The following is a 13,938-nucleotide window of genomic DNA, read 5'->3' as shown; positions in this document are numbered from 1 at the left end:
CATTGATGAGCGCAAATCAACCTCTGGATATGATTTCTTGTTGAATGGCGGGGCCATTTCGTGGTGTATCAAGAAGTAGACTTGTATATCCCTCTCGACCATGGAAGCAGAGTATGTGGCATGCTCAACTGCGGTTCAAAAGGCTGTTTGGTTGAGAAGATTCCTTCGACATACTGGAATTGTGATGACATCCAAAGAGGCTGCCCTTGTCTATTGTGATAGTACGACAGCTCTTAGCTATGTTAAGGACCCCAAGTATCATGGGAAGACCAAACATATATAGTTGAGATATCACTTTGTTAGAGACATTATATCAAGGAAGAAAGTTGTACTTAATCACAACATATCTACTAGTTAGATGGTAGTTGACCCTCTTACCAAACCTATAGCCAAGGATGTTTTTATTTCTCATGTAAAATCCTTGGGCTTGCGTAGATTGTGACTTACTTTTGTACTAAAACTTTTTTTATTATTGAGTAATATGAGTTCATTCCAGCATTTATTTTATTCATTTTTTGTGTGATTGTGTTTCTTCTAGCATAAAACAAGATATGTCAATAGGCAAGAGAATGGCTCACTCACATGAGCATTCGCCTCTGGCTCCTTGGAGGCGAGCAGAGATGAGACGGATTGTGAATGACTTTGTGTAGGTTAATTCACAATCATGATGTTGCCTTGATTTGGAATCAAGATGAGTTTCTCTATTGAGAAGAGAATTGACATGAATGTTCCCACTATTCATGTTGCCTATAGGAGCTAGTGCGAGTACTTTATGTGGCGCTAGGGTGGCGACAATAAATAGAAACTCGGGTTAGGCGCAAGAGGTTGCGACTAGACTAAGACCTGTATGGTGTTGAGATGGACATACGTTCTATTGTATATAGAATGCTCCACCATAGCACATATATCATACTATGTGTGCTTTGCGATCATTGGAAATGAGAGGATGGATCCCTGCTCCTCTCATTGTGTGAGTCCTGGACCTTATGGTCCGTTAGTGTTCTTAGTGACTTTCGACGACATCATGAAATAAATGGTTGATGTAGCTACTTTGGGGTGTTACCTATGGTCATGATAGATTCGACCTAAAGGGGCACTATCGGGAAAAGAGTCAATCCTAAGTGTAGTGATGGTATGGGGCGAAAGGAAAGGTTTGATTCAACTGCACCCTAAAAGTGTTTGCTGGCGCCAACTGTATGTATTACAGTGATGAACATTTTAAGGACAAGAAGGTGATCTCTCAGAGGGATCGAGATACCTTTAGTCTGGTGAGTTTGAATAAACCTAGGACATTGTGTTATACTAATGCTTATTTGATTTGTTTCTTTGAGTGATGTGCCATTCTAGCCTTTTGGGAAGGTTTCTAGTTTGGGGCTCACGCGTGCAGGTATACCACCGGTCGCACAATCCATTTTGCTAGTATGACTTGTGGATGTTAGTGTCTGGGACAAAGGTGGTCTATGTATCTGAGATACATAGCAAAGAGATTGAAAATGTATATCTGGGATATACATTTGTGTTTGGGACACATTGAGAGATTAACACTTGCCCTTGTGCCAAGTGGGAGATGTTGGAATTTATTAATATAATTAATAAATTAAATACCCAAGGGCAATATTGAAAACTCACTTTTAGGGCGGTTACAAAATATAGGTTATATATTTGTAACCACCGCATTACTTGAGAGTAGGTGTGTGATTCATTTGTACATAAGTTTTCCAGAAACGGCGTCTCTCATCTCTCTCTCCCTCTCTCCTAGAAATGCAGGAAAGAGTTCCTTGCTTTAGATCACTCTTCCATCCTTTCCACACGGCATTTGGGTTGTGGAAATTATTCCCTTTCCTAGTGATTGTGGAATCACCCCGGTAGAGCTTTGGTGGTGGAACGAGGACGTGGATCTAGATTTACTTCCACTGCATATACTTCATATTTGGGAAAGCGAATATAGGTAAGGATCTTTTCCTTTATCAATTATGGAATTGAAAATTACATGGAGTATTACCAACAGATATCTTCCAATGAAAGATTGTCATGTATGGTATTTTGATTCAAACCCACTCATTAAATTTTTTTATTTTTATGAAGCCAAACAAGTTTCATTACTAGAAAAACAGTTACAACCAAAGAGTTATATTACATCAGGATTAATTACCTCTGGGTTGTAGTGTTTTATCCATGAGTAAAACCATATATATAGTTCAGTCAGCAACTAGGTCTGATTTTAACTGAATAAAAAGGTGCACAAAATAGTTGGTCTTGGTTCCTGTAAAGGGGTTTGGTAGTTTTGCCACCAAGCTAGAGGAATTAATCCACATATGAGAATTTTGAAATGAATTTGCTTTAACATATGTAATACCAGCTACTACTCTTTCATTGCCTTATCTTCAACAATGACCCAATTATATGAGGCTAGCTACGTGAATTTTTATCTTCCAATAAATTCTATTTATTGTCCTACTAGATACAAAACTTAACTGTGTATATTATCTTAGATCTATTCCTAGTTCTTCTAATTTCTTCAATTTATATTAAATCGTTCTTCATACATAAGTATTTACAAGCATCGACTAAAGTTGGTTGTGCCACTTCAAATGTTATTGTGTAGCATAATATGATAAATATTTTTTTTACAGCTACTTGGAACTATCTCTAATATGATCAATTTTTATTTCAATTAGATTGACATTGGTTAATTAGTAGTGAACAAGGTTTTGCTAAGCTTTCAATCTATGGGCAAAATATCAGAGTCAAGCATCAGGGCACAAAGCATAGCCTTCAAATCTGAATTTTCATTCTCAAGCAATTCTACTAAACAAGAAAAAAAAACACACAAACTAGACTTTATGGTGCTTTGAGATCTAATGGTCTTAAATCACAAGCAACCATCACTAACACAGTGCTTACATTCTGTAATAACACTTCCATCTTCATAAGAAAAGAGAAACAGAAACAACTTTGATTATTGGGTTTTATTCTCTACCATTATTAACTCGGGCAATTACAAACAGGATGATAACCGTGAGAATTAACTGCAAGACTCCAGATCCTGTCACCCACGCCACAAATACATAATTTATCAACATAAATATCAAAGCACAACGAAGTGGCCTTCGCAAGGGAAATCCATCTGTAAGGTTATAAATCAGTGCAAAAGATAGAATAAACCCTGCATAGTTAGCAGTTTCAGCAACAAAAAGGGCTATTGCAGTAACAAGCACCTGCCATGCTGGTAAACTTGGCTCACCAATGGGGTTGTAGTTAAAGTCTGTGTTTGTGCTGTTACTCTTGGTATCGGGGAATAGATTGTCATATTGTTCAAAGGTAGGAGTGACTCTACTTTGGTAAGTTGCTGTAGCAATCAGAACAAGAACCACTAACAGTGCATTCTTCATAGAATTTGGAGTTTCTTTCTTCACCTTCAATGGCTTCAACAGACGTCTCATGAGATGGCAACAGCATAAACATATTGGGGAACATGAACTACACCTCTTAGGTTCATCACCATTGTCCTCGAGGATATGTTGAATTTTCTGTAAAAGACGACCATCATTTTTGTCCACTAGAGTTGGAGGAAGTTGTCTAAAGATTTCCAAAGCTCTAAATCCGCTTGCATCTGTGGTATTCATTAATTCCTTTCTAACACTCTTACAGCAATCACCCAATAACAGATTTTCCATCATCTGCACTGACAAATTTGGTAGGATAAAAAAGTGACAGAAATTTGATTACAAAAGTTTAATTAGAAAAGGGCAAATTCACCGATCTACATAGATTTTGCTAGGGTAATGCCACTTGGTACATGTGGTGCCTAGTGTTCAATGGTCACCACCTAGTCTTCATTGAATCTCAGCCGTTCAAATCACCATGTACATGTATGAAGAGAGCCGTGCTTTGAATGGATGAGATCCAACACTGAGCACCGCAGGCACTGCACTACCACGTTAGCGGCACTAGCCTACCAGGATCCGCACCACCCAAGTAGAGTCCTGGGGGAGAAGATTGATTATGGTCTCACCTGAAGTTGTGTTGATGAGGTTGCAAGGTGCAGGACTGTGTTGCCTTCATCATCTTTCCAGGAAACAAGTTCAACCACCTTGAGTGAAGGGAGAAGTTTCACCAATGCATTGAATGCTAAAATCTTTTGATTCTTCACTGCCAAGTGAAGAACTGTTTCCTCTCTACCAGTCAACTCCGTAATAGAAGTTGGGCAAGTGGAGATCAATAATTCCAAAACATCAACTCTCTCATTCTCAACAGCACAGTGAAGAGGAATCCTATCATCCCTGCCCCTCTGGAAGCAGAGGTTTTTATCTACCCTTAACAGTTTTCTTACGATTCCCAAGTGTCCATTTGCAGCAGCTAGGTGCAAGGGTGTAAACCCATCTGGGTTTAGCTTTTTAGTGAATGAAGGCTTTAAGTTTGCCATCTCCACCACAAAATGGGTTTGTCCAGATGATACGGCAAGGTGCAAAGGGGTATCAGCAAAAGGATTACGGTCAAAGACCTCAAGAATAAAAGAATCTTGCCTGAGCAATTCATAAAAGAGATGTAGATCTCCCACCTGAGCTGCATGGAGCAACCTTTGATGTGGAATTCTCCTGAGCGTTTCATTTGTGAGCTCAACACCTCCCAACTGAGCTGCGTTTATCAAGCTTTCACTCATGGGAACAAGCAACAAGATCAAGTGCCGTAAAACTTTTGAAGAAATTTTGAGTGAAAAGAACTGCTGTTAGCATAACAAAGCGATCTACAAGTTTAGGAGTGCTTGCACTTCTATGCACTTAAGTTGAAGTGTTTTGAGATGAACCATTTAAGATAACAACACACATCCAAAACCTCTAACGTGTGGCTACGTTTCTTCTTCTCTTTGTTTCTTTTTTCAATTAAAAGAATCACTTAATTCATAAAAGACAGCCAAGTTGATAAACCAATGAATCGTAGATCATTCATAAAGTCTTTAAAAATTTAATATCAATCAACACATAATCAAGTAAACTTACTAAACTTATAGGCCTCAGCTACTCAAGTAAGGTTCATTAATCAAGTAAGGCAGAATCTGTATGTGTGTGTATATAACAGAGGTCATATTTGAGAGGTTCAGATGTGGGACTCTGAAAAACAAATGCACAAGTAAAAAAAGGGTAATTGGAAAGAAAAAAAATTCAAAGTGAACACTAAAAACATAAAGATGCCCTGGTTGAGATGGCAATGAAAGAATCTCCATGTATACCCACTCTCAATCACTTTGGTTTTCGAAGATGATAAGGCTAGACTTTTAAGATTTTTAGCTTCAAAAAACAAACAACCAAATGATAAATAAACAACATTCTGAAAAATTACAGAAAGAAAGAAGTTAATCAGAATAAATCTGTAAAGAGACATAGAGAATCAGACATAGTCTAGATCAAAGTAGCAATACCATCAAGCAGCTACAGATTTCTTCAAGACTGGTTCAGAACTGAACCAGACCAAACCTACATGCAAGAACTGGTTTTCTTTTTCGTTTCCTTTTATGAAACCACATCTCTGCTCCTTCCCACCCCCACCATGAAAATTTTCAACCAAAATACATTGCAAAGCCAGAAAAATCCTGATATTGCAGGTTAGGGTTGACCAATGTTTATAGGGCGAGGTGTGGCATCAGAAAAATCCTGATATTGCATATGGGCTATTATGTCCTTTGCAATTTAACCAAAAAAAGGGTCTTTTCCTTTGAGCACTTCCAACTTAATGACCTACATTCCACCATTTCCCTTCCCCTCTTACAGATTTCTTATAAGAAGACAACAAAATGGTAAAAGTTCGGGGAAACAAGAAGCAGGAGCGAGCTAGGTTCTCTTGAATGCCAGTAAAGTTAGCTAAAGAAGAAGAGATTCTTGAAGGATTACTTATTACAATCTTGAACACTAGCCCCAAGCCAAAACCAAAACCAATATCGAATTTTGTCCAAGTGTTGCCTATAATCGAATTCAAAATGCAAGAATACCAAGCCAACAGTAAAACGAAGATAGAGAATAAAAAACCCAACACAAAACTAATCCAAACAGGGAAAATAAAGACTATGCAGAGACTTACCGCCTATTTCGATGCCAAAGTGGAAAACACCAAGAAAAATTTGGGAACGCTAGAGTTGCAGAGCAGAGAAGCTAGGGTTCTTCTTCCAGATTTGCCGAAAACACCACGCTAAAGTGAATCTGTGATAGGGATCCTTCTTCACGCAGGGTTGGTGGTGGTCGTCGCCTCTTCAGATCAAGAAATGGCTCGCCTTCTCAGCAGCGGAAGTGCTTCAAGTTCTCAGTAGCAGGAGTGAAGAGTGCAGAAGTCACGAGTTGGGAGTGATTCAAACTTCTTAGAGCAGGAGTGAACGGATCTTCGAGTTCAGCAACGGGAGTGAGGAGAGCTTTGTCTTCTGTCGAGTGTCGAGCATTCATTCGATGAAAGTGAGTTTGGGCGAGTCACGCTCATTTTCTCCTTTTTATACCGAGCCTAGAATTGGGTGACTCGATTTGGAAACCACCTCAATAGGTGGTTTCCAAGTGATTCCAATTTTTAGGCTAAAACGTGGATTCCTGGAGATTCATGACTCACCAAGAAACTGACTCAATTTTTAACCAAACGCCCTTTTTTTGTTGGAGTCATGATTCCCAGGAATCTGATTCTGCAGAATTGCGGAACCAAACGCCACCTTAGGAAACATGTCCAATTAACTTAAGAATTAATTTTGTTAATGTTTATTTCGCCCACAACATTTAAGGTGGATTTTATTATTAGAGAACCAATGTATCTAATTAACTTTTAAAATTATTTTTTCTCCATTTTGGTGTAAGCATCGTTTTATTTTTTCATAAGACAAGAAGGGGAAGAGTTAGGAGGAGATAGATCTCTCCATGGACAATCTAGTGATGGACCGATCCATTTATTGGTGATATATATTGCAATCTTTTTTTTTTTTTTTTGGTAATCAACAATCTTATTCAACATGGGCAAGGGGTGGGGAGGAACATAATTCCACCAACCACACAGTGGAAGATGGCCAATCTTTCGGGCCCGAAACCGAAAGGGCCTTCCTGGCTAAGAGATCTGCAATCACATTAGAACTCCTAGGAATAAAGGCAGGGATACAATGTGTAAAGTTATCCATTAAATAATGGATATCTTGGATCAGAGGGTCCACTACCATCGGGGGTTGAAGCTCACCTTCAAGGTACCTGATTATCTGTTTACAGTCAGACTCAATTAAAATTAACTCATAACCGCATGCAAGTGCCTCCAGTAATCCTGCTCTAAAAGCAAGGATTTCACCTTCTTCAGCTGAATTATAGGTCCCAGGTACTGATGAAGCACTCAATAGCTTTCCTTCGGCATCTCGAATAATAATACCTGCACCACCCTTCTTAGTTCTTGCAACCCATGAGGCATCTACATTCACTTTCACAGATCCTCTTGGAGGAGGTTCCCAAGTCAACCGACCATTTTCTTCATTGTCCACCCCCCTTTCTGATGTGGGTTTGGCTGTTTTTTGATTGTTCCAAAACTCTTGCATGGAGTAGACTGCCTTCTCCACCACTTCCTGGGGTTTGCAATTCCTGTTGCCCATGATCCGATCATTTCTAGCTTTCCATAACCACCACACTACAAAGGAACTAAGACTCTTCATAATTTCTTCATCATGCTTGTTTAACTTGCTAAATTCCTTCCATATAGATAGCCATTCTTGAAGAGATCTACATTTATCATCCGAAATTCTCCATGAAAGAGGAGAACCAAACCATACACTCTTCGCAAACTGGCAATGTAGTAGTACATGGGAAGTTGTTTCTTCATCCAAGCCACATTCTCCACATAATGCATCTACCCCAATCTTCTTGGAGATTAGGTTGGATGTAGTTGCAAGACATTCATTACACGCCCTCCATAGAAAATTTCTGATTTTTGGCCATGTTTTACACTTCCATATCTCTTTCCAGAGCTCTTCACTCAACTCATTCCAAGTATGAGTTTTTGATGTTGAAGGGGTCTTCCTTTCCTCCTCCTCTTGGTGTTGTACAAGTACTTTATATGCACTTTTCACTGAGAACTTTCCATCTCTACTGCAACCCCAAACAAGAGCATCTTCATTAGGGAACAATGCCAACTTGATATTTAGAATTGCATTAGCCTCTTCAGGAGAAAACCACCTAATGATTTCTGTGTTGTTCCATGCTCTTGACTGTTGATCTATCAAGTCTGCCACTTTTGAAATCCCACAATCATTCAGCTTTGTAGAAAGGACTTTGAACTTCTTGAGTGTAGGAATCCATGGATCTTTCCAAACATCGATTAGATCTCCCTTTCCTATTTTCCAAATTAGTCCTTTTTTGAGTACTTCTCTACCCTCCATGATACTTCTCCATGCCCAAGATGGATTATTGCCCAAACGTGCCTCCAAGAATGTTGTATTTGGGAAATAGATATTCTTAAGGAATTGAGCCCAACATGCATCGGGTTGAGAGAGAAGTCTCCAAGCTACCTTGCTTAACATAGCTTTGTTCTGCATCAATGGATCTCTAAAGCCCACTCCTCCCTTTGCCTTTTCTTTGCACAATCTTTTCCAAGACATCCAATGTATTTTTGCTTTTTCCTTGGTCCCTCCCCAAAAGAATCTTGCAGCCTGGGCTTTCACCTTATTATAAATGGAGTTTGGGACTTTGAAGTGAGAAATTGCATAGTTGGAGGATGGAAGAGCTACAGCCTTTAAAAGTACTTCTCGGCTAGTTTGATTCAAGAGCTTATGTGTCCATCCTTGGAATCTACTCTCTGCCTTATCACTAAGGGAGTGAAATAATGCCACTTTAGATACCCCAAAGTTTGTTGGAAGCCCTAGATATTTGGTTGGCCCTTCTCCATAGGATACCTTCAAAATTTTTGAAAACCACCTCTTCACTTTTTGCACTGTGTTGGGACTAAAGCACACATTGGACTTGTTGTAATTTATCATCTGGCCAAAAGCTTTGCAGTAAGTATGGATTCCTTCTTTTAAAGCATGGACACTCTTCAGGTTGACTTCAAAGAAAAGTACACAGTCATCTGCAAACATCAAATGTGTGAGAGGGTCTGTTCTTCCTTTGATGCGTATGCCTTTAATTTCACCTCTACTTTCTCCAAGTGTGATCATTTGAGTCAATCCTTGTGAACAGAGTACAAAAAGTGCTGGTGATAAAGGGTTTCCTTGCCTTAGGCCTCGTTCCGGATTTATCGAAAATCTCTCCGATCCATTGATTAAAAAAGAGTATCTCACAGAGGATAGCACATTTAATATTAAATCAACAAATCTAATATTAAACCCCAATTGAGTAAGAATGGCCTCAACATACCTCCATTCAACTCTATGATATGCTCTTTTCATATCCAGTTTGAGAGCCAACATTGCCTTCTTGCCCTTCTTCTTCTTTCTGATGAAATGGAAAGCTTCATGATCCATGAAGATATTATCTGATATGAGTCGGTCTTTCACGAAGGCTGTCTGGGATGAAGGAACAAGATCAAGTAACAGGGAGTTAAGTCTGGATGCCAACACTTTGGTAGCCACCTTCACAGCAACACAACACAAGCTTATTGGCCTGAAATCCTCCACAAGCTCAGGAGCATCCTTCTTTGGTATTAAGCATACCAATGTATCATTTGTACCCTCGGGGAGAAAACCTGATGAGAAAAAATCACAAACGAATTTAAATAATTCGTCATGGGTTAGCTCCCAAAATCTTTGAAAAAAAAGAGGGGGGAAGCCATCAACACCAGGGCTTTTCAGAGGACCCATGGCATACAAAGCCATTTTCACTTCATCAATGGTAGGAGCTGCAAGAAACATATAGTTTTGTTCCTCTAAAACTTTTGGTTGAATGCCCTGAATTACACAAGTGAGATCCCTATCCTCAACCCCTTCAGAGGTGAAGAGGGTTTGGTAGTAGACTTCAAATAGGCTATAAATATTCTCCTCATTAGAGCACCAATCCCCATCTTCATTCTTTATTTTAAAGACTCGGTTGTGTCTTCTTCTTGCCACTGCCTTTGCATGAAAAAATGAAGTATTTTTCTCACCATCCTGGAGCCAATCAACCCTGGATTTTTGTCTCCATAATGTCTCCTCACAAGCCATTAGTTGTTCCAATTCCTTAGCCACTTGATTCTCTTTGAGCTGGGAATCTTCTTGTACTCTATTACCTTGTAATTGAGAAAGCTCCTTCTTGAGTTTTTCAATTTGAGTATGAATATTTCCAAAAGAATTTCGATTCCATTCTTTAAGATCTTCTTGACACCACTCAAGCTTCTTAAATAACAATGAAGGTGGAGGGGTATCCGGCTCTCTTGACCATGCTTTCTTAACCACACCTTCAAAATTTTGATTCTTCAGCCACATGGCTTCAAATCGAAACGGTCGAGGACCTCTTCTAGGTCTTCCATTCGAATCAATAACCAAAGGGGCATGATCAGAAGATAAGGCAGTCTCCACAAATACGACAGTTTCTGGAAAATTACACAGCCATTCAGAATTACCCAAAGCTCTATCCAACTTGATTCGAATATTAGCTGCACCAATTCTCTTGTTACTCCATGTATAAGATGCACCATGTGAGCCCAAATCAATGAAGCCACATTCGTTCACCATTTCTTGAAATTGCCATACATCCTTACTTCCTGTACATGTACCTCCACTTCTTTCCTGCCAAGAAAGAAAGGAATTAAAATCACCAGTACACAGCCAATTCCCCTGTCTTCCATCACTCATTTTGGTCAATGCTTCCCACACTTTTTTTCTTCTATGTTTTTTGGGATCCCCATATACTAGTGTTAGAAAGGATTGTTGTTTCTTGTAAGTAATGCAACAGTCAATTACTCTTCTATTTGAATCTAGAATTTCCATCTTAACATCATCATTCCAGAATAATGCCAACCCCCCAGCCATTCCTATTGGGTCCACTGTCATGTTGTATTCCATTCCAATTATTTTCCTCATTTTTTCTATTTCATTCGCACTAACCTTAGTCTCCATCAAGAACATGATGTCTGGTTTCCATTTCTTGGTGAGATTTGTAAGAGCCCGAACTGAAGGAGGACTCGCCAGACCCCTGTAGTTCCAAGATATGATGATCATGATGACCCGTGATGCTGGTCTCCACCACGCACCACGGAGGTAAGCTTTAAAAAATGTTCATCATCCTCCTCTCACTGCTGACCACTCTGAGCTTCTACTTCATGAGTGCCCTTTCTCTTCTTCTTATTTACATTTTCAGTAGCCATGTCCATCTCAAACTGAGCATCACTTTCCCACTGAGATTGCATAATCGGTTGAAAGCTAGCTTCGGGTGGGAGTGTTGAGGCAATGGTCAAAAGCTGATTTGTGTTATGGGACATTTGAAAATTTCTTCCTTGAAGATTCGGTTGTTGGATGTAAGTATTGTCTTCAGGTGTGTGAGTAAGATTTGAGATGGTTAAGTGGGCTGGTAACATTATTTGGGTTGGGGAGGATGGGCTGGAAGGGGTAGATTGTATGTGTGGTGAGGATGGGCTAACGGGCTGGGAATAGTGACATAAAGTATTTGGGCTTGGGCTTGGGCTTGATGGTATTGGGGTTAAATTCGTTTGGGACAAGTTGGGAATTATTTGTGATGTGTTAGGGTTAATAAGTGAAACAGATGCTAGGTTTGGGATTAAGGATGAGAGAAGACGTTGAAGCTCAGGATTAAAAAAGCTGGCTGCCGTTTCAGAGGAGAGAGAGAGGAGAAGTTACCCGCAAGATGTGGCTGGGCGATTTCAATGATCTGCTGCAGGGTGGTTGTCGAACAACATTTTGGGTTGGCAGTACAGTTGGTATGCTCTCCATGGCCGTTTGTGGTCCCAAACTCAGGCTCTGCGATATGGAGTTGAAGATTTGACCGACTGGCACCAAGGAAGGTGTGGCAGAGGTGGTCGGGATTGTGTTTCCTTCATCATCTCCGTTGCCGGCAGCTTTTTCCGATGTAGTAGCCGGATTTCTTCTCCTGTAATGTTCTGAAAATGCATAGTGCATGGAAACTGCTTTCTCGATCAGCCGTTTATCAGGTGGAGATGCTCGCAGATTTGTGCCAGATCTGTTGTAATTTCTTCTCTGATGTTGAGGCAAAAATAGGGTAGGGCACCTCTCTTCTTCATGCCCTAAAACCCCACACCCATAGCAGTACATAGGAAGCCTTTCCCATTTAACCAAAATTTTATCCACTGACCCTGATCGTCTTCTAGCCGGGATTGAGGATTTGAGGGGTTTCCTGCGATCAATGGTGATACGACATCTAAAATAACATGTTCTTTCTCCCCACTGAGTCCCGCTTATGAGCATCCCTCTTCCTGGTTCGCCTATCAGTGCTGCTAACTGAAACCCGAATTCCATATTGAGCAAATCAGTTGGTACATCATGAAATTGGCACCAGAAATCGATGTGTGTAAATACCCACTGTTTGTCATCTCTCCAGGGTTCCAACATAAGCACATTGCCTCCTACACTCCAAGGTGACTCTTCAATAACATTGAACATGTCTTGGGTATGTTCAAATTGAAATTTATACTGATCTTCCTTCATTTGTGTGATTTCCAGAGATTTGACCAGGTTCCATGCTCTGGGGAGGCCTTCAAAAATTGCGTGCCTTCGGTAAGGTTTCCCAGTCAATACCCATCAACCTAGTGTGTTCTCGTTGCCTTCTTATGCTATATCTTCTAGTTCATCGGGCACATCAATTCCTTCATCATCTGAAAGACTAATTTCTAAATATGCATCATTATCAGTCTGAAACGATGGTCTCTGAGTAGGGCCTCTCCCACCTCCTCTTCCTCTGCCCTGTCCGGAAGCCATTCTAACCCTGTCTAATGACTACTGGTAAGTAGACTCAATGCTGTTGAGATTACCGAAATCCAGATAACCAGCCCCTTGAAAACAACTATGTTGGGAAATGCCATGTCAGCATTTGCCACATCAGCCTCTATTGGTTTTGATGATAATAAGCATGAATTACTAATGGCTATATTGAGTTATGATGTTTAGTTCAAGATGAGAACAAGTGGACCAACTCCAAGTCAAAGCCATATGCAAGTCAAAGCCAAGATCATGCCAAGACAGACATGAAGATGGACTTGAAGTCTAAGTCAAGATGACCATGCCAAGATGGACATGAAGACCGTTGCACAAAATCAAGTCGAAGACCAAGTCAAAGATCAAGACTTAGGCTAAATCAGGGCTTAGGACACCTTTGCATACACACACATGTAAATGCATCCATAATATGTAATCCATGTTACTAGAGTGACCTAGGACATGTTAGTAAGGTGTACAACGCTTAGGATTGTCAAAACGATCCAAAAATCCAAGCCATATCCCAGCCCAAAGTTGTTTAGAAAAACAGAGCCCAGACGGATGTCCGTCTGAGTAGACGGACGTCCGTCTGTTTTCATAACTCTGTTTCTCGAAACAACAGAAGGCCAGACGGAATTTCCGTCTGGCAGACGGATGTCCGTCTGAGCCAGTCCAGGCCAGACGGATGTCCGTCTGGCCCAGATTTGACTATAACGGCTAGTTTAAAGAGAATATCCTCTACAGCTGTTTGCAACGGATACTTTTGAGACGGATGACCGTCTGACCAGACGGACGTCCGTCTGGGCTGAAAAACAGGACAAAAATGTGCCCGTTTTCTATCCGTTGGGGATTGGGTTTTGGCACTCAAATGTGCTCTATATAAACCCAATTCACCTCATTTGAGAGCAACAACACTCACACTTGATCACCCACTCCCCACGTGATCCTAAAGCTCTCAAATTGCAAGAAAGCCTTGTGCTTTGCCTTTCACCTTCTACCCAACCTTGAAGAACATACCAAGGTGTTAAAGTAAGCTTGTGGAAGTCAAGCTTGAGGTAATTGAAGGCTTTGGTGGTGCA

At 40.3% G+C, this 13,938-nt stretch overlaps 2 protein-coding genes across 2 annotated transcripts; both read right to left on the bottom strand.

Annotated features, from left to right (window-relative positions):
• Positions 1–2,721: 2,721 nt before the first annotated feature.
• Positions 2,722–4,829, bottom strand: LOC149007302 (uncharacterized). The gene is made up of 2 exons (XM_089166238.1): positions 4,016–4,829; positions 2,722–3,680 (listed from the first exon to the last, which is right to left on the bottom strand). Exons 1-2 carry the CDS (start codon positions 4,661–4,663, stop codon positions 2,970–2,972), a joined length of 1,359 nt encoding a protein of 452 aa, XP_089022364.1. The 5' UTR covers positions 4,664–4,829; the 3' UTR covers positions 2,722–2,969.
• Positions 4,830–6,970: 2,141 nt separating this feature from the next.
• On the bottom strand, positions 6,971–12,592 carry LOC149007301 (uncharacterized). The gene is made up of 4 exons (XM_089167036.1): positions 11,768–12,592; positions 11,207–11,307; positions 11,018–11,105; positions 6,971–10,699 (listed from the first exon to the last, which is right to left on the bottom strand). Exons 1-4 carry the CDS (start codon positions 12,590–12,592, stop codon positions 6,971–6,973), a joined length of 4,743 nt encoding a protein of 1,580 aa, XP_089023162.1.
• Between the last annotated feature and the right edge of the window lie 1,346 nt (positions 12,593–13,938).

The sequence above is a fragment of the Hakea prostrata genome, chromosome 8 (assembly GCF_041222555.1).
Source record: "Hakea prostrata isolate BN-2017 chromosome 8, UWA_Hpros_2, whole genome shotgun sequence".
Taxonomy (NCBI): Eukaryota; Viridiplantae; Streptophyta; class Magnoliopsida; order Proteales; family Proteaceae; genus Hakea; species Hakea prostrata.
The sequence above is the reverse complement of the archived record's forward strand: the minus strand, read 5'-3'. Positions and strand labels throughout refer to the sequence as shown.